A 27,612-nucleotide genomic window follows, 5' to 3' on the forward strand; every position below is an offset into this window, starting at 1 on the left:
GCAGGGTCACACATCGCCAAAAATGGCCACAAACCTTCAAATGGCGGACTTCCTGTTGGGTTTGGAGGGGGGGTCCAAGAGACTTTTTTGTGCGTCTTGAGGTGATACATATGTGTGCCAATTTTCATAATCCTGTGTCAAACCGGCCAGAGGGGCTACGCGTTGGGGGCGCTATAGAGCCATTTTTATATGTGCATTTCAAAAGTCAGCAAATTTCAAAATTTTTCGGGCGAATGAATTTTTCTACCAAGTTTGGTGAGTTTTTGGGCATGTTAAGGCCCCCAAAAATGCGATCTAAGGGGGGGAAAGAAAAAAAAAAAAAAAAAAATTAAAGCTGCAAGCAGCATTGCGGGCCCTCGCGCACCTTGCGATCCGCGGGGTCATCGCAGTCTTCTCTCCTATGCTCTTGTCTCCTATACTCTCCTGTGCTATGCTCTCCTCCTCTCATTTCCACAGATATACAACAAACACATGTTTACAACCAAACTTTCCTGCTACCAGTAGGTGGCGCTATGACCGTATCATCCTATTAGCATATATATCTGTTTAGACTCGGCTCCATAGGCAGTACTGTAAGATTTTGTCCACATTGCATAAAGTATATGGGTAGTACTGCATAAAACACAGCGAGTTCCTTTGTAATGGCGAATGGTCAACTTTGAGGCCACTCCCCCGCCACACGGTAATACTTTTGAAAGAGTTTTGGAATGCGTCTATTCCCTATGGTGTCCTGAGTGGACACAGTGAATTTCAGCTCAATTGCATGAAGTATGTGAGGCGTGAAAAGTTTTGAAGCAGGGTCAAAAATAGGCAAAAAATGGCCACAAAAAGTCAAAATGGCGGACTTCCTGTTGGGTTTGGAGGGGGGGTCCAAGAGACTTTTTTGTGCGTCTTGGGGTGATACACATGTGTGCTAATTTCATGATCCTGTGTCAAACTGGCCAGCGGGGCTACGCATTAGGGCAATAAATACAGTGAGTTCCTTTGTAATGGCGAATGGTCAACTTTGAGGCCACGCCCCCGCCACACCGTCAGACTTTTGTAAGAGTTTTGGAATGCGTCTATTCCCTATGGTGTCCTGAGTGGACACAGTGAGTTTTAGCTCATTTGGATGAAGTATGCGAGGCGTGAAAAGTTTTGTAGGAGGGTCACAAATCGCCAAAAATTAACAGAAATTTCAAAATTGCGGACTTCCTGTTGGGTTTGGAGGGGGGGTCCAAGAGACTTTTTTGTGCATCTTGGGGTGATACACATGTGTACCAATTTTCATGACCCTACTCAAAACAGGCCAGGGGGGCAGGCAGAAAAACCTATGAAAACACAACATTTTGTGTAGCCAGTAGGTGGCGCTCTGTCAAAGCCTCAATATTGTTGTATAGATGTGTTTAGGGTCAGACTCTGATCATACATGTGACATTTCGTACAGCATAAAGTATATGGGTAGTACTGCATAAAACACAGCGAGTTCCTTTGTAATGGCGAATGGTCAACTTTGAGGCCACTCCCCCGCCACACGGTAATACTTTTGAAAGAGTTTTGGAATGCGTCTATTCCCTATGGTGTCCTGAGTGGACACAGTGAATTTCAGCTCAATTGCATGAAGTATGTGAGGCGTGAAAAGTTTTGAAGCAGGGTCAAAATAGGCAAAAAATGGCCACAAAAGTCAAAATGGCGGACTTCCTGTTGGGTTTGGAGGGGGGGTCCAAGAGACTTTTTTGTGCGTCTTGGGGTGATACACATGTGTGCTAATTTCATGATCCTGTGTCAAACTGGCCAGCGGGGCTACGCATTAGGGCAATAAATACAGTGAGTTCCTTTGTAATGGCGAATGGTCAACTTTGAGGCCACGCCCCCACCACACCGTAATACTTTTGTAAGAGTTTTGGAATGCGTCTATTCCCTATGGTGTCCTGAGTGGACACAGTGAGTTTAGCTCATTGGATGAAGTATGCGAGGCGTGAAAAGTTTTGTAGGCAGGGTCACAAATCGCCAAAAATTAACAGAAATTTCAAAATGGCGGACTTCCTGTTGGGTTTGGAGGGGGGGTCCAAGAGACTTTTTTGTGCATCTTGGGGTGATACACATGTGTAGCCAATTTTCATGACCCTACTCAAAACAGGCCAGGGGGCAGGCAGAAAAACCTATGAAAACACAACATTTTGTGTAGCCAGTAGGTGGCGCTCTGTCAAAGCCTCAATATTGTTGTATAGATGTGTTTAGGGTCAGACTCTGATCATACATGTGACATTTCGTACAGATCGGACAGAAAACGAAGAAGTTATAGAGACTTTCTGTGTCCTCAGAAATGGTCAAACTTTGAGGCCACGCCCCGGCCACACCGTCAGACTTTTGTAAGAGTTTTGGAATGCGTCTATTCCCTATGGTGTCCTGAGTGGACACGGCGAATTTCAGCTCAATCCGTTGAAGTATGCGAGGCGTGAAAAGTTTGGCAGCAGGGTCACACATCGCCAAAAATGGCCACAAACCTTCAAATGGCGGACTTCCTGTTGGGTTTGGAGGGGGGGTCCAAGAGACTTTTTTGTGCGTCTTGAGGTGATACATATGTGTGCCAATTTTCATAATCCTGTGTCAAACCGGCCAGAGGGGCTACGCGTTGGGGGCGCTATAGAGCCATTTTATATGTGCATTTCAAAAGTCAGCAAATTTCAAAATTTTTCGGGCGAATGAATTTTGCTACCAAGTTTGGTGAGTTTTTGGGCATGTTAAGGGCCCCAAAAATGCGATCTAAGGGGGGGAAAGAAAAAAAAAAATAAAAATAATAATCTAAGGGTTTCAATAGGGCTCTTGCACCATTCGGTGCTCGGGCCCTAAATTAAAGCTGCAAGCAGCATTGCGGGCCCTCGCGCACCTTGCGATCCGCGGGGTCATCGCAGTCTTCTCTCCTATGCTCTCGTCTCCTATACTCTCCTGTCCTATGCTCTCCTCCTCTCATTTCCACAGATATACAACAAACACATGTTTACAACCAAACTTTCCTGCTACCAGTAGGTGGCGCTATGACCGTATCATCCTATTAGCATATATATCTGTTCAGACTCGGGTCCATAGCAGTACTGTAAGATTTTGTCCACATTGCATAAAGTATATGGGTAGTACTGCATAAAACACAGCGAGTTCCTTTGTAATGGCGAATGGTCAACTTTGAGGCCACTCCCCCGCCACACGGTAATACTTTTGAAAGAGTTTTGGAATGCGTCTATTCCCTATGGTGTCCTGAGTGGACACAGTGAATTTCAGCTCAATTGCATGAAGTATGTGAGGCGTGAAAAGTTTTGAAGCAGGGTCACAAATAGGCAAAAAATGGCCACAAAAGTCAAAATGGCGGACTTCCTGTTGGGTTTGGAGGGGGGGTCCAAGAGACTTTTTTGTGCGTCTTGGGGTGATACACATGTGTGCTAATTCTCATGATCCTGTGTCAAACTGGCCAGCGGGGCTACGCATTAGGGCAATAAATACAGTGAGTTCCTTTGTAATGGCGAATGGTCAACTTTGAGGCCACGCCCCCGCCACACCGTCAGACTTTTGTAAGAGTTTTGGAATGCGTCTATTCCCTATGGTGTCCTGAGTGGACACAGTGAGTTTTAGCTCATTTGGATGAAGTATGCGAGGCGTGAAAAGTTTTGTAGGAGGGTCACAAATCGCCAAAAATTAACAGAAATTTCAAAATTGCGGACTTCCTGTTGGGTTTGGAGGGGGGGTCCAAGAGACTTTTTTGTGCATCTTGGGGTGATACACATGTGTACCAATTTTCATGACCCTACTCAAAACAGGCCAGGGGGGCAGGCAGAAAAACCTATGAAAACACAACATTTTGTGTAGCCAGTAGGTGGCGCTCTGTCAAAGCCTCAATATTGTTGTATAGATGTGTTTAGGGTCAGACTCTGATCATACATGTGACATTTCGTACAGATCGGACAGAAAACGAAGAAGTTATAGAGACTTTCTGTGTCCTCAGAAATGGTCAAACTTTGAGGCCACGCCCCGGCCACACCGTCAGACTTTTGTAAGAGTTTTGGAATGCGTCTATTCCCTATGGTGTCCTGAGTGGACACGGCGAATTTCAGCTCAATCCGTTGAAGTATGCGAGGCGTGAAAAGTTTGGCAGCAGGGTCACACATCGCCAAAAATGGCCACAAACCTTCAAATGGCGGACTTCCTGTTGGGTTTGGAGGGGGGGTCCAAGAGACTTTTTTGTGCGTCTTGAGGTGATACATATGTGTGCCAATTTTCATAATCCTGTGTCAAACCGGCCAGAGGGGCTACGCGTTGGGGGCGCTATAGAGCCATTTTTATATGTGCATTTCAAAAGTCAGCAAATTTCAAAATTTTTCGGGCGAATGAATTTTTCTACCAAGTTTGGTGAGTTTTTGGGCATGTTAAGGCCTCCAAAAATGCGATCTCGGAGGGGGGAAAGAAAAAAAAAAAAAAAAAATTAAAGCTGCAAGCAGCATTGCGGGCCCTCGCGCACCTTGCGATCCGCGGGGTCATCGCAGTCTTCTCTCCTATGCTCTCGTCTCCTATACTCTCCTGTGCTATGCTCTCCTCCTCTCATTTCCACAGATATACAACAAACACATGTTTACAACCAAACTTTCCTGCTACCAGTAGGTGGCGCTATGACCGTATCATCCTATTAGCATATATATCTGTTCAGACTCGGGTCCATAGCAGTACTGTAAGATTTTGTCCACATTGCATAAAGTATATGGGTAGTACTGCATAAAACACAGCGAGTTCCTTTGTAATGGCGAATGGTCAACTTTGAGGCCACTCCCCCGCCACACGGTAATACTTTTGAAAGAGTTTTGGAATGCGTCTATTCCCTATGGTGTCCTGAGTGGACACAGTGAATTTCAGCTCAATTGCATGAAGTATGTGAGGCGTGAAAAGTTTTGAAGCAGGGTCACAAATAGGCAAAAAATGGCCACAAAAGTCAAAATGGCGGACTTCCTGTTGGGTTTGGAGGGGGGGTCCAAGAGACTTTTTTGTGCGTCTTGGGGTGATACACATGTGTGCTAATTCTCATGATCCTGTGTCAAACTGGCCAGCGGGGCTACGCATTAGGGCAATAAATACAGTGAGTTCCTTTGTAATGGCGAATGGTCAACTTTGAGGCCACGCCCCCGCCACACCGTCAGACTTTTGTAAGAGTTTTGGAATGCGTCTATTCCCTATGGTGTCCTGAGTGGACACAGTGAGTTTTAGCTCATTTGGATGAAGTATGCGAGGCGTGAAAAGTTTTGTAGGAGGGTCACAAATCGCCAAAAATTAACAGAAATTTCAAAATTGCGGACTTCCTGTTGGGTTTGGAGGGGGGGTCCAAGAGACTTTTTTGTGCATCTTGGGGTGATACACATGTGTACCAATTTTCATGACCCTACTCAAAACAGGCCAGGGGGGCAGGCAGAAAAACCTATGAAAACACAACATTTTGTGTAGCCAGTAGGTGGCGCTCTGTCAAAGCCTCAATATTGTTGTATAGATGTGTTTAGGGTCAGACTCTGATCATACATGTGACATTTCGTACAGATCGGACAGAAAACGAAGAAGTTATAGAGACTTTCTGTGTCCTCAGAAATGGTCAAACTTTGAGGCCACGCCCCGGCCACACCGTCAGACTTTTGTAAGAGTTTTGGAATGCGTCTATTCCCTATGGTGTCCTGAGTGGACACGGCGAATTTCAGCTCAATCCGTTGAAGTATGCGAGGCGTGAAAAGTTTGGCAGCAGGGTCACACATCGCCAAAAATGGCCACAAACCTTCAAATGGCGGACTTCCTGTTGGGTTTGGAGGGGGGGTCCAAGAGACTTTTTTGTGCGTCTTGAGGTGATACATATGTGTGCCAATTTTCATAATCCTGTGTCAAACCGGCCAGAGGGGCTACGCGTTGGGGGCGCTATAGAGCCATTTTATATGTGCATTTCAAAAGTCAGCAAATTTCAAAATTTTTCGGGCGAATGAATTTTCTACCAAGTTTGGTGAGTTTTTGGGCATGTTAAGGCCTCCAAAAATGCGATCTCGGAGGGGGGAAAAAAAAAAAAAAAAAAAATAATAATCCTAAGGGTTTCAATAGGGCTCTTGCACCATTCGGTGCTCGGGCCCTAATTAAAGCTGCAAGCAGCATTGCGGGCCCTCGCGCACCTTGCGATCCGCGGGGTCATCGCAGTCTTCTCTCCTATGCTCTTGTCTCCTATACTCTCCTGTCCTATGCTCTCCTCCTCTCATTTCCACAGATATACAACAAACACATGTTTACAACCAATCTTTCCTGTTACCAGTAGGTGGCGCTATGACCGTATCATCCTATTAGCATATATATCTGTTCAGACTCGGGTCCATAGCAGTACTGTAAGATTTTTATCCACATTGCATAAGGTATATGGGTAGTACTGCATAAAACGCAGCGAGTTCCTTTGTAATGGCGAATGGTCAACTTTGAGGCCACGCCCCCGCCATCTGGTAATACTTTTGAAAGAGTATTGGAATGCGTCTATTCCCTATGGTGTCCTGAGTGGACACAGTGAATTTCAGCTCAATTGCATGAAGTATGTGAGGCGTGAAAAGTTTTGAAGCAGGGTCACAAATAGGCAAAAAATGGCCACAAAAGTCAAAATGGCGGACTTCCTGTTGGGTTTGGAGGGGGGGGTCCAAGAGACTTTTTTGTGCGTCTTGGGGTGATACACATGTGTGCTAATTTTCATGATCCTGTGTCAAACTGGCCAGCGGGGCTACGCGTTAGGGCAAAAAATACAGGGAGTTCCTTTGTAATGGCGAATGGTCAACTTTGAGGCCACGCCCCCACCACACCGTAAGACTTTTGTAAGAGTTTTGGAATGCGTCTATTCCCTATGGTGTCCTGAGTGGACACAGTGAGTTTTCAGCTCATTGGATGAAGTATGCGAGGCGTGAAAAGTTTTGTAGCAGGGTCACAAATCGCCAAAAATTAACAGAAATTTCAAAATGGCGGACTTCCTGTTGGGTTTGGAGGGGGGGTCCAAGAGACTTTTTTGTGCATCTTGGGGTGATACACATGTGTGCCAATTTTCATGACCCTACTCAAAACAGGCCAGGGGGCAGGCAGAAAAACCTATGAAAACACAACATTTTGTGTAGCCAGTAGGTGGCGCTCTGTCAAAGCCTCAATATTGTTGTATAGATGTGTTTAGGGTCAGACTCTGATCATACATGTGACATTTCGTACAGATCGGACAGAAAACGAAGAAGTTATAGAGACTTTCTGTGTCCTCAGAAATGGTCAAACTTTGAGGCCACGCCCCGGCCACACCGTCAGACTTTTGTAAGAGTTTTGGAATGCGTCTATTCCCTATGGTGTCCTGAGTGGACACGGCGAATTTCAGCTCAATCCGATGAAGTATGCGAGGCGTGAAAAGTTTGGCAGCAGGGTCACACATCGCCAAAAATGGCCACAAACCTCCAAATGGCGGACTTCCTGTTGGGTTTGGAGGGGGGGTCCAAGAGACTTTTTTGTGCGTCTTGAGGTGATACATATGTGTGCCAATTTTCATAATCCTGTGTCAAACCGACCAGAGGGGCTACGCGTTGGGGGCGCTATAGAGTCATTTTTCTATGTGCGTTTCAAACGTCAGCAAATTTCAAAATTTTTCAGGCGAATGAATTTTTCTACCAAGTTTGGTGAGTTTTTGGGCATGTTAAGGCCCCCAAAAATGCGATCTAAGGGGGGGAAGGAAAAAAAAAAAAAATAATAATCCTAAGGGTTTCAATAGGGCTCTTGCACCATTCGGTGCTCGGGCCCTAATTAAAGCTGCAAGCAGCATTGCCGGCCCTCGCGCACCTTGCGATCCGCGGGGTCATCGCAGTCTTCTCTCCTATGCTCTCGTCTCCTATACTCTCCTGTCCTATGCTCTCCTCCTCTCATTTCCACAGATATACAACAAACACATGTTTACAACCAAACTTTCCTGCTACCAGTAGGTGGCGCTATGACCGTATCATCCTATTAGCATATATATCTGTTCAGACTCGGGTCCATAGCAGTACTGTAAGATTTTGTCCACATTGCATAAAGTATATGGGTAGTACTGCATAAAACACAGCGAGTTCCTTTGTAATGGCGAATGGTCAACTTTGAGGCCACTCCCCCGCCACACGGTAATACTTTTGAAAGAGTTTTGGAATGCGTCTATTCCCTATGGTGTCCTGAGTGGACACAGTGAATTTCAGCTCAATTGCATGAAGTATGTGAGGCGTGAAAAGTTTTGAAGCAGGGTCACAAATAGGCAAAAAATGGCCACAAAAGTCAAAATGGCGGACTTCCTGTTGGGTTTGGAGGGGGGGTCCAAGAGACTTTTTTGTGCGTCTTGGGGTGATACACATGTGTGCTAATTTTCATGATCCTGTGTCAAACTGGCCAGCGGGGCTACGCATTAGGGCAATAAATACAGGGAGTTCCTTTGTAATGGCGAATGGTCAACTTTGAGGCCACGCCCCCACCACACCGTAAGACTTTTGTAAGAGTTTTGGAATGCGTCTATTCCCTGTGGTGTCCTGAGTGGACACAGTGAATTTCAGCTCAATTGCATGAAGTATGTGAGGCGTGAAAAGTTTTGAAGCAGGGTCACAAATAGGCAAAAAATGGCCACAAAAGTCAAAATGGCGGACTTCCTGTTGGGTTTGGAGGGGGGGTCCAAGAGACTTTTTTGTGCGTCTTGGGGTGATACACATGTGTGCTAATTCTCATGATCCTGTGTCAAACTGGCCAGCGGGGCTACGCATTAGGGCAATAAATACAGTGAGTTCCTTTGTAATGGCGAATGGTCAACTTTGAGGCCACGCCCCCGCCACACCGTCAGACTTTTGTAAGAGTTTTTGAATGCGTCTATTCCCTATGGTGTCCTGAGTGGACACAGTGAGTTTTAGCTCATTTGGATGAAGTATGCGAGGCGTGAAAAGTTTTGTAGGAGGGTCACAAATCGCCAAAAATTAACAGAAATTTCAAAATTGCGGACTTCCTGTTGGGTTTGGAGGGGGGGTCCAAGAGACTTTTTTGTGCATCTTGGGGTGATACACATGTGTACCAATTTTCATGACCCTACTCAAAACAGGCCAGGGGGGCAGGCAGAAAAACCTATGAAAACACAACATTTTGTGTAGCCAGTAGGTGGCGCTCTGTCAAAGCCTCAATATTGTTGTATAGATGTGTTTAGGGTCAGACTCTGATCATACATGTGACATTTCGTACAGATCGGACAGAAAACGAAGAAGTTATAGAGACTTTCTGTGTCCTCAGAAATGGTCAAACTTTGAGGCCACGCCCCGGCCACACCGTCAGACTTTTGTAAGAGTTTTGGAATGCGTCTATTCCCTATGGTGTCCTGAGTGGACACGGCGAATTTCAGCTCAATCCGTTGAAGTATGCGAGGCGTGAAAAGTTTGGCAGCAGGGTCACACATCGCCAAAAATGGCCACAAACCTTCAAATGGCGGACTTCCTGTTGGGTTTGGAGGGGGGGTCCAAGAGACTTTTTTGTGCGTCTTGAGGTGATACATATGTGTGCCAATTTTCATAATCCTGTGTCAAACCGGCCAGAGGGGCTACGCGTTGGGGGCGCTATAGAGCCATTTTTATATGTGCATTTCAAAAGTCAGCAAATTTCAAAATTTTTCGGGCGAATGAATTTTTCTACCAAGTTTGGTGAGTTTTTGGGCATGTTAAGGCCTCCAAAAATGCGATCTCGGAGGGGGAAAAAAAAAAAAAAAAAAAAAAAAAAAATTAAAGCTGCAAGCAGCATTGCGGGCCCTCGCGCACCTTGCGATCCGCGGGGTCATCGCAGTCTTCTCTCCTATGCTCTCGTCTCCTATACTCTCCTGTCCTATGCTCTCCTCCTCTCATTTCCACAGATATACAACAAACACATGTTTACAACCAAACTTTCCTGCTACCAGTAGGTGGCGCTATGACCGTATCATCCTATTAGCATATATATCTGTTCAGACTCGGGTCCATAGCAGTACTGTAAGATTTTGTCCACATTGCATAAAGTATATGGGTAGTACTGCATAAAACACAGCGAGTTCCTTTGTAATGGCGAATGGTCAACTTTGAGGCCACTCCCCCGCCACACGGTAATACTTTTGAAAGAGTTTTGGAATGCGTCTATTCCCTATGGTGTCCTGAGTGGACACAGTGATTTTCAGCTCAATTGCATGAAGTATGTGAGGCGTGAAAAGTTTTGAAGCAGGGTCACAAATAGGCAAAAAATGGCCACAAAAGTCAAAATGGCGGACTTCCTGTTGGGTTTGGAGGGGGGGTCCAAGAGACTTTTTTGTGCGTCTTGGGGTGATACACATGTGTGCTAATTTTCATGATCCTGTGTCAAACTGGCCAGCGGGGCTACGCGTTAGGGCAAAAAATACAGGGAGTTCCTTTGTAATGGCGAATGGTCAACTTTGAGGCCACGCCCCCACCACACCGTAAGACTTTTGTAAGAGTTTTGGAATGCGTCTATTCCCTATGGTGTCCTGAGTGGACACAGTGAGTTTTAGCTCAATTGCATGAAGTATGCGAGGCGTGAAAAGTTTTGTAGCAGGGTCACAAATCGCCAAAAATTAACAGAAATTTCAAAATGGCGGACTTCCTGTTGGGTTTGGAGGGGGGGTCCAAGAGACTTTTTTGTGCATCTTGGGGTGATACACATGTGTGCCAATTTTCATGACCCTACTCAAAACAGGCCAGGGGGCAGGCAGAAAAACCTATGAAAACACAACATTTTGTGTAGCCAGTAGGTGGCGCTCTGTCAAAGCCTCAATATTGTTGTATAGATGTGTTTAGGGTCAGACTCTGATCATACATGTGACATTTCGTACAGATCGGACAGAAAACGAAGAAGTTATAGAGACTTTCTGTGTCCTCAGAAATGGTCAAACTTTGAGGCCACGCCCCGGCCACACCGTCAGACTTTTGTAAGAGTTTTGGAATGCGTCTATTCCCTATGGTGTCCTGAGTGGACACGGCGAATTTCAGCTCAATCCGTTGAAGTATGCGAGGCGTGAAAAGTTTGGCAGCAGGGTCACACATCGCCAAAAATGGCCACAAACCTTCAAATGGCGGACTTCCTGTTGGGTTTGGAGGGGGGGTCCAAGAGACTTTTTTGTGCGTCTTGAGGTGATACATATGTGTGCCAATTTTCATAATCCTGTGTCAAACCGGCCAGAGGGGCTACGCGTTGGGGGCGCTATAGAGCCATTTTTATATGTGCATTTCAAAAGTCAGCAAATTTCAAAATTTTTCGGGCGAATGAATTTTTCTACCAAGTTTGGTGAGTTTTTGGGCATGTTAAGGCCTCCAAAAATGCGATCTCGGAGGGGGAAGAAAAAAAAAAAAAAAATTAAAGCTGCAAGCAGCATTGCGGGCCCTCGCGCACCTTGCGATCCGCAGGGTCATCGCAGTCTTCTCTCCTATGCTCTCTGTCTCCTATACTCTCCTGTGCTATGCTCTCCTCCTCTCATTTCCACAGATATACAACAAACACATGTTTACAACCAAACTTTCCTGCTACCAGTAGGTGGCGCTATGACCGTATCATCCTATTAGCATATATATCTGTTCAGACTCGGCTCCATGGCAGTACTGTAAGATTTTGTCCACATTGCATAAAGTATATGGGTAGTACTGCATAAAACACAGCGAGTTCCTTTGTAATGGCGAATGGTCAACTTTGAGGCCACTCCCCCACCACACGGTAATACTTTTGAAAGAGTTTTGGAATGCGTCTATTCCCTATGGTGTCCTGAGTGGACACAGTGAATTTCAGCTCAATTGCATGAAGTATGTGAGGCATGAAAAGTTTTGAAGCAGGGTCAGCAAATAGGCAAAAATGGCCACAAAAAGTCAAAATGGTGGACTTCCTGTTGGGTTTGGAGGGGGGGTCCAAGAGACTTTTTTGTGCGTCTTGGGGTGATACACATGTGTGCTAATTTTCATGATCCTGTGTCAAACTGGCCAGCGGGGCTACGCAGTTAGGGCAATAAATACAGTGAGTTCCTTTGTAATGGCGAATGGTCAACTTTGAGGCCACGCCCCCGCCACACCGTCAGACTTTTGTAAGAGTTTTGGAATGCGTCTATTCCCTATGGTGTCCTGAGTGGACACAGTGAGTTTTAGCTCATTTGGATGAAGTATGCGAGGCGTGAAAAGTTTTGTAGCAGGGTCACAAATCGCCAAAAATTAACAGAAATTTCAAAATGGCGGACTTCCTGTTGGGTTTGGAGGGGGGGTCCAAGAGACTTTTTTGTGCATCTTGGGGTGATACACATGTGTGCCAATTTTCATGACCCTACTCAAAACAGGCCAGGGGGCAGGCAGAAAAACCTATGAAAACACAACATTTTGTGTAGCCAGTAGGTGGCGCTCTGTCAAAGCCTCAATATTGTTGTATAGATGTGTTTAGGGTCAGACTCTGATCATACATGTGACATTTCGTACAGATCGGACAGAAAACGAAGAAGTTATAGAGACTTTCTGTGTCCTCAGAAATGGTCAAACTTTGAGGCCACGCCCCGGCCACACCGTCAGACTTTTGTAAGAGTTTTGGAATGCGTCTATTCCCTATGGTGTCCTGAGTGGACACGGCGAATTTCAGCTCAATCCGATGACGTATGCGAGGCGTGAAAAGTTTGGCAGCAGGGTCACACATCGCCAAAAATGGCCACAAACCTTCAAATGGCGGACTTCCTGTTGGGTTTGGAGGGGGGGTCCAAGAGACTTTTTTGTGCGTCTTGAGGTGATACATATGTGTGCCAATTTTCATAATCCTGTGTCAAACCGGCCAGAGGGGCTACGCGTTGGGGGCGCTATAGAGCCATTTTTATATGTGCATTTCAAAAGTCAGCAAATTTCAAAATTTTTCGGGCGAATGAATTTTTCTACCAAGTTTGGTGAGTTTTTGGGCATGTTAAGGCCCCCAAAAATGCGATCTAGGGGGGGAAGAAAAAAAAAAATGAAAATTAAAGCTGCAAGCAGCATTGCGGGCCCTCGCGCACCTTGCGATCCGCGGGGTCATCGCAGTCTTCTCTCCTATGCTCTTGTCTCCTATACTCTCCTGTGCTATGCTCTCCTCTCCTCTCATTTGCAGAGATGTACAACAAACACATGTTTACAACCAAACTTTCCTGCTACCAGTAGGTGGCGCTATGACCGTATCATCCTATTAGCATATATATCTGTTCAGACTCGGGTCCATAGGCAGTACTGTAAGATTTTGTCCACATTGCATGAAGTATATGGGTAGTACTGCATAAAACACAGCGAGTTCCTTTGTAATGGCGAATGGTCAACTTTGAGGCCACTCCCCCGCCACACGGTAATACTTTTGAAAGAGTTTTGGAATGCGTCTATTCCCTATGGTGTCCTGAGTGGACACAGTGAATTTCAGCTCAATTGCATGAAGTATGTGAGGCGTGAAAAGTTTTGAAGCAGGGTCACAAATAGGCAAAAAATGGCCACAAAAGTCAAAATGGCGGACTTCCTGTTGGGTTTGGAGGGGGGGTCCAAGAGACTTTTTTGTGCGTCTTGGGGTGATACACATGTGTGCCAATTTTCATGATCCTGTGTCAAACTGGCCAGCGGGGCTACGCGTTAGGGCAATAAATACAGGGAGTTCCTTTGTAATGGCGAATGGTCAACTTTGAGGCCACGCCCCCACCACACCGTAATACTTTTGTAAGAGTTTTGGAATGCGTCTATTCCCTATGGTGTCCTGAGTGGACACAGTGATTTTCAGCTTGATTGGATGAAGTATGCGAGGCGTGAAAAGTTTTGTAGCAGGGTCACAAATCGCCAAAAATTAACAGAAATTTCAAAATGGCGGACTTCCTGTTGGGTTTGGAGGGGGGGTCCAAGAGACTTTTTTGTGCATCTTGGGGTGATAAACATGTGTGCCAATTTTCAGTGACCCTACTCAAAACAGGCCACAGGGGGCAGGCAGAAAAACCTATGAAAACACAACATTTTGTGTAGCCAGTAGGTGGCGCTCTGTCAAAGCCTCAATATTGTTGTATAGATGTGTTTAGGGTCAGACTCTGATCATACATGTGACATTTCGTACAGATCGGACAGAAAACGAAGAAGTTATAGAGACTTTCTGTGTCCTCAGAAATGGTCAAACTTTGAGGCCACGCCCCGGCCACACCGTCAGACTTTTGTAAGAGTTTTGGAATGCGTCTATTCCCTATGGTGTCCTGAGTGGACACGGCGAATTTCAGCTCAATCCGTTGAAGTATGCGAGGCGTGAAAAGTTTGGCAGCAGGGTCACACATCGCCAAAAATGGCCACAAACCTTCAAATGGCGGACTTCCTGTTGGGTTTGGAGGGGGGGTCCAAGAGACTTTTTTGTGCGTCTTGAGGTGATACATATGTGTGCCAATTTTCATAATCCTGTGTCAAACCGGCCAGAGGGGCTACGCGTTGGGGGCGCTATAGAGCCATTTTTATATGTGCATTTCAAAAGTCAGCAAATTTCAAAATTTTTCGGGCGAATGAATTTTTCTACCAATTTGGTGATTTTTTGGCAGGTTAAGGCCCCCAAAAATGCGATCTTAGGGGGGGAACGGAAAAAAAAAAAAAATGAAAAATAATAATCCTAAGGGGTTTCAATAGGGCTCTTGCACCCATTCGGTGCTCGGGCCCTAATAATAATCCTAAGGGTTTCAATAGGGCTCTTGCACCATTCGTGCTCGGGCCTAATAATAATCCTAAGGGTTTCAATAGGCCTTGCACCATTCGGTGCTCGGCCCTAATAATAATCCTAAGGTTTCAATAGGCTCTTGCACCATTCGTGCTCGGCCCTAAAAAAAAAAAAAATAATAATCCTAAGGGTTTCAATAGGGCTCTTGCACCATTCGGTGCTCGGGCCCTAATAATATCCTAAGGGTTTCAATAGGGCCCTTGCACCATTCGGTGCCCGGCCCTAAAAAAAAAAAAAAAAAAAAAAAAAAAAAATAATAATCCTAAGGGTTTCAATAGGGCTCTTGCACCATTCGGTGCTCGGGCCCTAATAATAATCCTAAGGGTTTCAATAGGGCTCTTGCACCATTCGGTGCTCGGGCCCCTAATTAATAATCCTAAGGGTTTTCAATAGGGCTCTTGCACATTCGGTGCTCGGGCCCTAATTAAAGCTGCAAGAGCATTGCGGGCCTCGCGCACCTTGCGATACGCGGGGTCAATCGCAGTCTTCTCTCCTATGCCTTCGTCTCCTATACTCTCCTGTGCCTATGCTCTCCTCCTCTCATTCTCCAAAGATATACAACAACACACGTTTACAACCAAATTTCCTGCTACCAGTAGGTGGCGCTATGACCGTTTAATCCTATTAGCATATATATCTGTTCAGACTCGGTCCATAGCAGTACTGTAAGACTTTTGTCACATTGCATAAAGTATATGGGTAGTACTGCATAAAACAACAGCGAGTTCACTTTGTAATGGCGAATGGTCAACTTTGAGGCCACACCCCCACCACACGGTAATACTTTTGAAAGAGTTTTGGAATGCGTCTATTCCCTATGGTGTCCTGAGTGGACACGGTGAGTTTTAGCTCAATTGGATGAAGTATGCGAGGCGTGAAAAGTTTTGAAGCAGGGTCACAAATAGGCAAAAAATGGCCACAAAAGTCAAAATGGCGGACTTCCTGTTGGGTTTGGAGGGGGGGTCCAAGAGACTTTTTTGTGCGTCTTGGGGTGATACACATGTGTGCTAATTTTCATGATCCTGTGTGAAACTGGCCAGCGGGGCTACGCGTTAGGGCAAACAATACAGGGAGTTCCTTTGTAATGGCGAATGGTCAACTTTGAGGCCACGCCCCCACCACACTGTAAGACTTTTGTAAGAGTTTTGGAATGCGTCTATTCCCTATGGTGTCCTGAGTAGACACAGTGAGTTTTAGCTCAATTGGATGAAGTATGCGAGGCGTGAAAAGTTTTGTAGCAGGGTCACAAATCGCCAAAAATTAACAGAAATTTCAAAATGGCGGACTTCCTGTTGGGTTTGGAGGGGGGGTCCAAGAGACTTTTTTGCGCATCTTGGGGTGATACACATGTGTGCCAATTTTCGTGACCCTACTCAAAACAGGCCACAGGGGCAGGCAGAAAAACCTATGAAAACACAACATTTTGTGTAGCCAGTAGGTGGCGCTCTGTCAAAGCCTCAATATTGTTGTATAGATGTGTTTAGGGTCAGACTCTGATCATACATGTGACATTTCGTACAGATCGGACAGAAAACAAAGAAGTTATAGAGACTTCCTGTGTCCTCAGAAATGGTCAAACTTTGAGGCCACGCCCCGGCCACACCGTCAGACTTTTGTAAGAGTTTTGGAATGCGTCTATTCCCTATAGTGTCCTGAGTGGACACGGTGACTTTCAGCTCAATCCGATAAAGTATGCGAGGCGTGAAAAGTTTGGCAGCAGGGTCACACATTGCCAAAAATGGCCACAAACCTTCAAATGGCGGACTTCCTGTTGGGTTTGGAGGGGGGGTCCAAGAGACTTTTTTGTGCGTCTTGAGGTGATACATATGTGTGCCAATTTTCATAATCCTGTGTCAAACCGGCCAGAGGGGCTACGCGTTGGGGGCGCTATAGAGCCATTTTTATATGTGCATTTCAAAAGTCAGCAAATTTCAAAATTTTTCGGGCGAATGAATTTTTCTACCAAGTTTGGTGAGTTTTTGGGCATGTTAAGGCCCCCAAAAATGCGATCTAAGGGGGGGAAAAAAAAAAAATAATAATCCTAAGGGTTTCAATAGGGCTCTTGCACCATTCGGTGCTCGGGCCCTAAATATCTGGCTATTGTGGACGATGCCAGTCATCCTCTGCACACTGTCATTTGTGCGCAAAGAAGCCTGAACAGTAACAGGCTGCTCCTCCCCAAGAGCAGGACCAACAGACTCAGAGACTCTTTTGTCCCCCGATCCATCAAACTTTACAACTCTGCTTTTGGCAGAAGGGAGAATAAAGGAGAAAGAGGGAGGAGTACAGCCCGCCTGATACAACTCACGTGCAATAATTTTTATGTGCAATAATTTTTATGTGCAATAATTTATCTGTACTATCTATGCTGGTGTGCAATGTTTGTACATAATTCCTCTTATCTTTTATTTTTAGTGTACTATATTCTATTTTATTCTATTTAACTCTTGCTCTGACTGTCGGTGTGTGTATTTCTGCTTTGTATTTTAGGGGGACCTTCCCAAAGGGATGAATATAGTATATTCCCAAAGGGATTAAATAATAAATAAAATAAAGTCTATTCTATTCTATTCTGCCCAGGTTTTCAGAAACAGACACCATAAGGGTGGTATGAGGGACTGATGTTCTCTAATAGCACCTGTGCTCACAGCACAGAACCATGCAGCTCAATTAGTATTTGCCAGAGAACACCAGAATTCTTGGAATTTTCTTTGTTCTTTGCTGTCACAGAACACAGCAGGTTCACTGAGCACATGTGACATGAATCTGGGAGTACCATGACTGTTCTTGTGTATTGATGGAATCCTCAGCTTGATTGTTCAACCTTAAGCTGACTCTTTAGGCGCATATCTAGACGTTGTTAGGGTGTGTGTGGGAAGGCAGGGGGCATACACACTGCTTAGTCATTAAATGCCATGATAATATTCACACAAGTTAAATCAGCCAGTGACTTCAAATCAACACTCGGGTTGAAAATTTTGGTTTATTTATGTGATTTTTGTGCAATTAAATGTTTATATTGGTAAAAGCATCCAACTTGAATAACTTGTTTATCTAGTTCAAAGTGGTGATTTAATCATTCCCTAACCTTTGTCCAGTCCAGTTTTGGTATTTTTTTCTGAAATTGAGTTTCCACACAATGGACACATGAGAGCAAACTAAAACATGACACCCACATAGAAAAAAAACACACATGTTATCTCACAACTACACATACACTCTGAATGTCAACACTACTCACGAAGCTGGTGGAGGTCTTTCCAGCCCCTGCTAGCAGGACGGGCAGTTATTGTGACCATTGGACAGGAGTTTCCAGCCAAAGTACTACATAGAATCTGCTGCTGGAAAAACACTTTAGCGGGATCCACTGATTTCTGCAGCACTTTCAAATGAGCCTAAAAGATGTGCGAAAAGAAGTGTGTGTACATTTTTGCAGTTGAAGTTAACTCTTACAGATTAAAAAAATTATTTTTTCATAGTTTTTCTTTTTAAATCAATATTTGCTGATATTTATATTTATCTAGTACTTATGAACCTATGCCATTGTAAGGGTGATTTCTTTACCTTCACATCTTACACAACTGAAAAGACTGGAGACAATGCTGTAACTGTAAGAGCCTGAAAAAATAGAAATTATGCTGTGACCTGAATTTTGCACTTTTTTAAGATTATGGACAATTATTTTTTTCCTCTATAATATATGTTTTCCACAATTGTATTTAATCTTCAAATTAAATAGTAATGTAACTTCAGCTCTGAGATGTCCGAGAAGCTCAATGCTTTGCCAAACAAAGACAAAACTAGTATACCAAAGGGTAAATCCTGCTGACTTTTATGAGATGCAGCATCAACAAATGTATGAAAGTATTACTCTGTTGTAGTTTAATCGGTCATCATAACCTAATAATATCAGTGCACATATAAAGACACACAACTTGAAAATGAGTACCTTCAAAGAGGAGTATGTGTAGGGATAATGGTAGGCCAAGTAGCAGACATCCTCTTTGTGTTTGAAGGTGATGGTAAACGTCAAAGTGTAAAAAGTTGTTCTCTTTCTGCCTTGAGTGGGAGAAAAGGAGTTCCTGAAGGAAACAATAGAAGGGATAAGAAAGAAAAAAAATCAGTCTTCAGTAGTGTGTGAGACTTCACACATCATTCAAACAGTGTCTGTGAGGTTTTGGTCAATAGACAGTCTTTAGTTGAAGTTTGATCTTCTACAGAAAAATCAATATTATGCAGTATCAGACCCTTTAATAGGGAACAGAGGTTATGCATGTGACATCATGAGATGCAAAGTTATAAATGTCAGAAAACCATATGTCAGTGTTGTTAGGTGAAAGATTTTATTTTGTATTATGTTGTTATGTGATGTGGGTCCACATATCTAGAAGTGTGTCCCTAACATGAAGTTTTCATTTCTGTATGCATATTACTGTAATGTATTTTATAAGTACTTATGTGTTAAGTAAGTTTTACAGAAGATCAAAGGAAGACAGGTATACTGAATGTATTTAGAAGTGTGTAATTTCCCTACTTCTCATAGACTTTTGTAATTCATTTCCTCTGTTAGCTGTTGTCTGCTCTTTGGAGACAGCTCTGGTTGATATCAAGCTAAGGTTGTAAATCCAGATCTTGACAGAAAGGATGTGCTCACCTCCATGACCCAATTTTACAACCCACCCTTCCTGTGAGTTTGTCTTCCTGGTCACCTCCAGATCTGACCCACAGCCTATGAGATGTTAGGACTTAAAGTGAACTTACATGGGGGACGAGGTGTAAGCTTTTATGGGGCTTCATAAAGTCGCTCATATGGGACAGTAATCATTGTTGTGGAGAACTTATCTTCAACTTAGGTTTACGACTGACAAAAGGGGACCCCCTGCTATTTCCTTTCTGTTTTCTCCTGACTCTCAGGTTTAACCATTACCAAATAAGGTAAACTAAATATCAGCTGAGCTGACCCCATTGGTGCAGAGTTAGGGAAGGACATGATTTTATGGGATCTCAAGATAGGATAAAAGGTGTTTCTACAAGAATGGTTGTTGTTCTCTGGCTGTGAGGCTAGGCAACCACAGAGGCCTCTGTTTGTGTGACTCAGAACTTGCTTCTTTTACTGTTAGAATAAATTGTAATTTTGAGACCAGATATTGTCCACTTCTTCTTAATCAAAGAACCGGGGAAGATGAACGAAAGGATCAAGAAGATTTCTTGTCCATAACAGTGTTCATGGAGTAATGCTGTTTTAGGTTTTGAGGATCACGGTCTAGATAATTGTGATTTACTGCAGTCAATCCAAATAAGGTAATTCTATGTGATTAAGCCTTACTCTGAATAAGACAATGTCAGAAATACAACAGCAGAGTAAGATAATCTTGGAAAAGAGCATGAAGAGAAAAAAAGTGAGATGTGAGATTGAGTAACTTCTGATTGACTAGACTTGAAGTCATTTTGCACGATTGCCCAAACTCAGTTCCACAGAACGTTCGTCCACCTAGTGTTCAATGTCAATGCCTAATACCTATGCTTTTTGTTTTGTTTATTTTACTTATGAATCCAGTTAGAATTCTATTTCTGTGCATTGATCGCAGTAGAATTTCTGAAAAACAACAGAAAATGTTGTAAGACCACGTATGCTTTTCACCTAGTATCCAGTGTTTAATACTTTACTTTTGCAAAAACCTTCTTGAGATCTTGAGATCTCTTAGTTTATCTGATCTATGATAAGTAAAAGTGTATATTCATTTCATACCTGAAATAACAAATTTCCTCTCCAGCCCTGGTCCAGTGTGGTCCACCTTCGAGAGCTTCTTTTACTGAGTAAAGAACCGGCTGCATTCCTGCACAGGGAATCAGTCACATTTACCATTTACAATTTTGTGGTTGCCTTGGTTGTCCTGTTAAGTTGGCTTTGTTGGCTTTGAAGCTCCAAACTCATCAGAAAGGAGATCACTACTAAAAGAATCCTTTATCTCAAACTTGCAGAGAAATGTTTGTTGAATTAAGGATGCAGTTTTAAAAGCAACCTAAAAGAAGCATGCCAGCCTATTGTCCTCTTGTTCTTTTAAGCACACACACACATCTCACCGTAGTTGAATTGACTATTGCCCTTCTCACAGTTGATGATGTTAAAACGGTAAGGGATGTCTGCAACCATGTTACTGACTTCAAAGTAAAACCACTGCATGTGCTGGGAACAGTTAGCATCTGCATTCAATACAAGGTCATACTCAAATCTAAAAGAAAGGAGAAGAGACAAGTCTTAGATTTGCATCTACTTTAACTACATTGACTTGTGTTACAGTGTGTATGTCTGTGTGGATTTACATGTGTGCATTGTATGTCTCCATACCTGCGGACCTGAATAGCCTTTCTCAGGTTTCCACATTCAAACTTTGAAAAGAACCTCAAAGAATCTGATGGGCACTGAAGGCTGACAAAAAATGGCCAGATGGATTTTATGTAAGCATTTCATTCATTTCATTTCAACTTAGCATCTAAATTTGTAATATTGTGTTTGTGTATATACAGTCATGTTTAAAAGTTAGCACCTTCTCTTTTAGTTCTTTGTCTTAGTATTTGGCTAATACAACAAATGAACAACAACGTGTCTTTTATCGTGCCATTATACTAAGACAAACAATGATCAGATGATTTTATTATATTTTTATACAGAAAAAAACATAGTTTAAAGAGGGGATACTAACTTTAAACATCACTGTATTGTAAGTATTGTTAACCAACCTGCTGTCTTCCAGGTCAAAAACTACTTTGTTGATGATGTCAGCACTATTAAGAAACCGTTGAACATCTTCTAAAACCTTCAGTCTGATAAAGAAAAGTGTATTTTAGATACAAGTATTACCATTGCAAACATAGCACTGCCCTGCAAAACCTTTTCCGATCCTTATTGATACAGCAGCTGGATAGATTGGTTTTCACACAGCAAGATAGAAAGAACAGAGCAAAGAACAGAACAGCCTGTTTCACTGTGTGTTATCCAGAAGTTTGATCTTCTCATCTAAACCATAATGCATTACAGTACATCAAATAGTTTGGATTTTGCCTACATGATCAGCACCAAGAGTTTGTATAAATCCACTTAGACTTTATTTCACACCACTATACTGTTAATAGCACCCTCATTGTGTTTATTGCTTTAGTAGAGGTTTATAGAAGCAAGGGATGTGGCTTAGGGGATACAATGGTATATACAAGGGTATATTAGGAACTATAGCCTATAGGAACTCAGCATTAAGTACCTCTGTATGTTGGGTCTGCGTGGGGCCATGGGTTCGTGTTTTGGTGGTGGTAGATGACCCCAGAAGTCAGGAAAAGCCAGGATGTTGAATCCTGGAATGGATTTTGTTCTGGCAGCTGCAGCACAGTACAGCTTAGGTTGGTGGTAGAGGATACAAGCTCCATGTCTCTCCAATAAACTGTCAATCATGGTACAACAGTGGGACTCTCCCACTCCCTCTTCATCACCATCCTGTTCATCCCCTCTCTGACCTGGGGGGGATTCTCTCCTATTAAGATATAAATGACTGCCAGGATGATATTTCAAAAGCAATCTGAGTGCTTCAAAGGCAGAAGTGGGGTCAAAACACACTAAAAAGGGTACTGAACTGATACTGAAAGGTACCAACAGCCAGTCAACACACTTCCCTGCAGCTGTTACAAACCACCCTGCTATAGTATATATTTTATATTATTATATTTTGCTATAAATGCGATTGCCTTGTGTGCCTTAGAGTTTTTACATTTTTATACAGACATGGCAATAAAGATACTTTGTCACATCATGACAGCAGCTTTTCTAAAGAAGAAAAGAAAATGCAGTTTTTCAGCTTACATTGCTTCACTCATGGTGGTCCTAAAGCCAGGGCTGGTGCTGAGGATGCTTCTGTGACTGGGGTAATCATGGATCTGGGCAGGAGCTGGTGAGAAAGGTTTAAACTTCTTACAACCCAGTGCTGCAGTTTTGAAAACATCATGACTCATACATATACTACACACCTCACTGTCGCATGTTCAGTGTTAATGTTGGTTAATCTTGGCTATTCTGACCCTCTAACAATCTGCACTCAGAAGTAACACATTAGTGTGAACAGATCATCTGTGACATGCAGCTGCTAAGCTGAGCTGACGGAACATTTATGTTTGTTTGTTTAGTTGGTCTGGTAGTGTGTTTGACCTGGCTCTGACCTTGCGTGCTTCTCTGTGTGGACATGACTGTGTCAGAGTGAGAACAATCATAAGAGGTGGATGAATCTCCACTGGCAGTGCTCCTGGTTCTCTCCCTCCGGGTGGATCTGGCAGAGTAACTGTTCAGCAGCACAGCTTCCTCATCTGATGATGCAGTAGAACTCTCATCTGGGTCTGAACTTAGATCCAGCTCCTGAAACACACATGGTTTCATGTTTCACCTTATTTATTCAGCATTGAACAAACATGCAAACAGACTGTTGTCAAGCCAATCCTAACTGAATGACCAAAGTATTGTCTATTGTAATTCAATCATGGGACTGAAGAGTCTACATTATGGAACAGACTGTCATAGTGCCACAGCCTGTTTCTGGGAGCTTTGTTAGAGATGCACACCTGTGCAGACTGTGTGTAAGTGTAAGTTTTTCATTTTAGTAGTATCAATATTAATGCTGCTCAGTACTAATTTGAAAATCTTTTAGACCTACGGGAGCGCCGGCGATCCCATTTGCATATTAATTTTTAAATGCTGGTAAAACTGCAACCACATAACATAGAGCAATAATTATTTTTGCATATAAAACCGAAGGAGTTAGACTTACATATGAAATAATAAACATGCGTCATAGAGCTGTTTTTTTCCAAGAGTGGGTGTGCAGAAAACCAGTAAAAACTCCCAAAAAAGCCATAAAAAGCCTAAACAATAAAAACATTATAATCCAGACAGCAGACATTAATGGCACTTCCGCATTTTTGGAGTGAAATCAGAGTACTGCTTCGTAACGCCCTACTGGAATGTATTTCATCTGGACAGCTGTCCCCTACCATGAAAAGGGGTGTTATCACCTTAATTCCAAAACCCAATAAGAATTAAAGCTGCAAGCAGCGATGACGGGCCCTCACAGCCCTTGCGGTCTATGGAACCAGCAGCCACCGCCTCCCCTATCATCCCACGACCTCTCTCCCCCCGGTACCGGCAGGAGCTGTGGTCTGCAGGGCAGAAGAGTACAGCCAAACACACATGTACAAAAGACAGGTCCTCCGGCCAGTAGGTGGCGCAGTGACTGTAGCATATCAGCATGTCAATCTGTGCAGTGTTCCATGTTCAACATGACTGTAACGTTTCATCCACACAGGATGACACAGCCAAAAATACATCTTATTTCCTGTGTGTTGGCGAAGTGTCAAATTTGTGGCGGCACCACGGCCAGACCGTGTGACGAAGTGCTGCGTTTTTGATAACTTTTGGTCCCTAATACCTAAAGAGTAAGCAGACCAAGTTTCAGGTGGATTGGAGAAATCCTCTAGGAGGAGTTCGTAAAAGTGCGGGGAGTGAAAAATGTAAAATGGCGAAGTTTTTTCAAAATGGCAGACTTTTTTTCTTGTCTAGAGGTGATACATATGCGTACCAATTTTCATGTCTGTCTGTCCGAGAACCAGGTGACAAAATCTCAGGTCCGTCAGAGTATTTCCCTAGGAGCAGTTCATTCAAATACGAGGTGTGGAACATGGATAATCAGCCTGAACACAATTCATACCGCCAGTAGGTGGCGCTATGAGAGTTTGTGGTCATTAGCATATCAATCTGTTCAGAATGACAGGCTCAGCATGCCTGATTTTTTGTCATCCACATCGGATGAAGTATGTGAGAGATACAGCAACAAACACATCCTTTTCCTGTGCGTTGGCGAAGGGTCAGAGAAGCAGGAGAATCATAATAATAATTAAAGCTGCAAGCAGCGATGATCGGGCCCCCGCACTCCGCGCAACCGCCCACTCCACGTCACGACTTCCCGGTGGGGAAAAAGCGGAGGCAGAGGCAGAGACATGTCAGAGCAACAAATCTGTCAATATATGTAAAAAAATGTTAGTATGCAGTAACCTCCTGTTTACAGTAGGTGGCGCTGTTCACAGATGTCCGCACATGGTCAGGGTCGGGTCTGTATCACATGTAAAAGATTTGAGGATTTTAGGAGTATCCGTGGTGGAGTTGTAACAGCTGCAGTACCTTATGTGTCCACTGGGTGGAGCCTGACACCGTGAGAATAGTGGAGACCTGTCTGTGCATCAAACCTCAAAAAAAATTTGATTCATACATGAAAATTGTCAAGAAGCAGTTACATCCGGTTTCCTGTAGGTGGCACTGTGCAGGTGACTCATGAGCATGCAGACGCGCCGGGGGACAGACCGTTAGGACATGAGGGACATTTGAGGACGCTAGGACGATGCATGGCGAAGTTATAAGCAGTTGATGTTTCATGGCGAAGGTTCAACAGTCGCCACCGCCACGGGCAGCATGATACAGGAAACCAAACAGGTGTCTCTGTAAGACTTCAAATCTGTGATCCTCATTTGGCTGTGTAATGACAGGGAAGGATTAAACGGTGTCAGTGTAGAACATGGCACTTCCTGTCTCCACCACAAGGGAGCGCCATGAGCGGCACAGATCATGATGACATAGAGACGTTCAGGGAGGGGCTCTGACCACGTGCAGAAAGTTTGAAGCCGTTTGGAGCAAGTATGTAGGAGAGAGAGCTGTTCGTGTATGAATGGCGAAGTGACGCCACAGCGGCCACGCCCTTTAACTTAGAGAAAAGCTTTTGATAACTTTTGATCAGCATGGTCTCTAGGTGACAGCGACCGAATATGAAGTCAATCGGTCGAAATCCCTAGGAGGAGTTCGTCCGCATACCAAAGGTGGAAATCGCTGAAATTTGACCACCTAAATCAAAATGGCTGACTTCCTGTGTGGTCTAGATCAATGGTGCAAGAGACTTTTATGTGCGCCTGGACGTGTTCTGTGTGTGTGTTCACCAACTAGTTGGGAAGGTTCTAGAGGTGAAATGAAGTTGATGCTGTCAACTATGTAGGAGCAGTACACGTCAGAGTAAAAAGAGGCCATTTCCTGTTACCAGCAGGGGGCGCCACGAGTAAGTAAGGGTTTCAACATATGGAGGTGTTCAGGGCGGAGCCCTCGTCATGCTCATAAAGTTTGAAGACGTTTGGATAAAGTATGCAGGCGTGAGAGCCGTTCAAAGTTACATGGCGAAATCATGAATCGTCGCCAGACTTTGGCGAGCCACAGAGGCCACGCCCTTTAAGTTAGAGAAAAGCTTTTGATAACTTTTGATCAGCAGGTCCTTTAGGTGACCTCCAGCAAATTTCAGGTCAATCGGGCTGCAGCTCTAGGAGGAGTTCACTCACATACCAATGGTGTAAATCGCCAAAATCGCCATTTTCCATCCAAGATGGCGGACTTCCTGTTGGGTTAAGGTCATGGTGTCAAGAGACTTTTTGGTGCGTCTTGGTATGATAAACATGTGTACCGATTTTCGTGCACCTACTCCAAACTAAGCCAAATGCGAGGGGTGTTTTGAAAATTTCAAGGGGGCGCTGTAGAGCCATTTTGCCCCGCCCCTTTGCAGCGACCACAAAATATCAAATTTTTCGCCACCCCTGATGAGTGTGCAAAGTTTCGTGAGTTTTCGTGCATGGCAAAGGGGTGAAAAATGCAGTTAAACAGGCAGGCAAATAATAATAATAAACACAGCAATTACAATAGGGCCTTCGCACCACTCGGTGCTCGGGCCCTAATAATAAACACAGCAATTACAATAGGGCCTTCGCACCACTCGGTGCTCGGGCCCTAATAATAAACACAGCAATTACAATAGGGCCTTCGCACCACTCAGTGCTCGGGCCCTAATAAGAATAAACATTACAATTACAATAGGGCCTTCGCACCATTTGGTGCTCGGGCCCTAATAATAAACACAGCAATTACAATAGGGCCTTCGCACCACTTGGTGCTCGGGCCCTAATAATAAACACAAGCAATTACAATAGGGCCTTTGCACCACTTGGTGCTCGGGCCCTAATAATACCTACAATTGCAATAGGGCCTTCGCACCACTCGGTGCTCGGGCCCTAATAATAACACTTATAATTACAATAGGGCCTTCGCACCACTCGGTGCTCGGGCCCTAATAATAAACGCTTGCATTTCAATAGGGCTCTTGCACCATTCGGTGCTCGGGCCCTAATAAACTATTGCTGGACAATTGGAGACCAATCACCTTATTATGTAATGACTACAAGCTGCTAGCTCATATTTACTCGAATAGATTGGATATGGGGCTTTCAAAATTAGGGTTAGGGTTAGTGAGTGAGTGCCAGTCAGCCTTTGTGAAAGGCAGAAACATACATAACCATACTAGACTGATTGTTGACATGTTAGATTACAGTGAATATATAACTACAGACAGTTTTGTTATTTCTGGATTTCTTCAACGCCTTTGACACTGTTGAACATCCCTTTTTGCTGAAAACGTTACAATTTTTGGGCTTCTGGGATAAATTCTCTGGTATTGTCAAAATGCTATATACTGACATAAGTAGCATGGTCTCCCTGAACCCAGGATTGACTCCTGGATTCAAGGTGTGACGTGGAACTGGACAGGGCTGCCCGATTTTTATACTGGCAACACAACTATTAACATTATTAATCAATAACTCAAATGACATTCAAGGAATAACCATTTTTAGCAAAGAGTTTAAAATAAGTCAATTTGCTGATGATACATCTATCTTTCTAAAAGATAAGTCAATGGTAGATAAAACTCTCAATATTATCTCAGTCTTTTCTAAAGCATCTGGCTTATCCCT

General features: G+C 43.9%; 1 protein-coding gene across 1 annotated transcript in view; it reads right to left on the reverse strand.

Moving 5' to 3' along the window:
• The window catches only part of agbl1 (AGBL carboxypeptidase 1), a 100,559-nt gene that overhangs the window by 37,570 nt on the left and 35,377 nt on the right, over window positions 1–27,612 (reverse strand). Inside the window, exons 11-19 of the mRNA XM_028430930.1 lie at window positions 22,948–23,140; window positions 22,595–22,679; window positions 22,002–22,268; window positions 21,484–21,567; window positions 21,092–21,172; window positions 20,827–20,975; window positions 20,492–20,579; window positions 18,692–18,824; window positions 17,984–18,137 (exon numbers count right to left, since the gene is read on the reverse strand). Of these exons, the coding sequence (XP_028286731.1) occupies window positions 17,984–18,137; window positions 18,692–18,824; window positions 20,492–20,579; window positions 20,827–20,975; window positions 21,092–21,172; window positions 21,484–21,567; window positions 22,002–22,268; window positions 22,595–22,679; window positions 22,948–23,140 (1,234 nt within the window). The remainder of the gene's footprint in view (window positions 1–17,983; window positions 18,138–18,691; window positions 18,825–20,491; window positions 20,580–20,826; window positions 20,976–21,091; window positions 21,173–21,483; window positions 21,568–22,001; window positions 22,269–22,594; window positions 22,680–22,947; window positions 23,141–27,612) is intronic.

This window comes from Parambassis ranga, chromosome 19 (assembly GCF_900634625.1).
Source record: "Parambassis ranga chromosome 19, fParRan2.1, whole genome shotgun sequence".
Taxonomy (NCBI): Eukaryota; Metazoa; Chordata; class Actinopteri; family Ambassidae; genus Parambassis; species Parambassis ranga.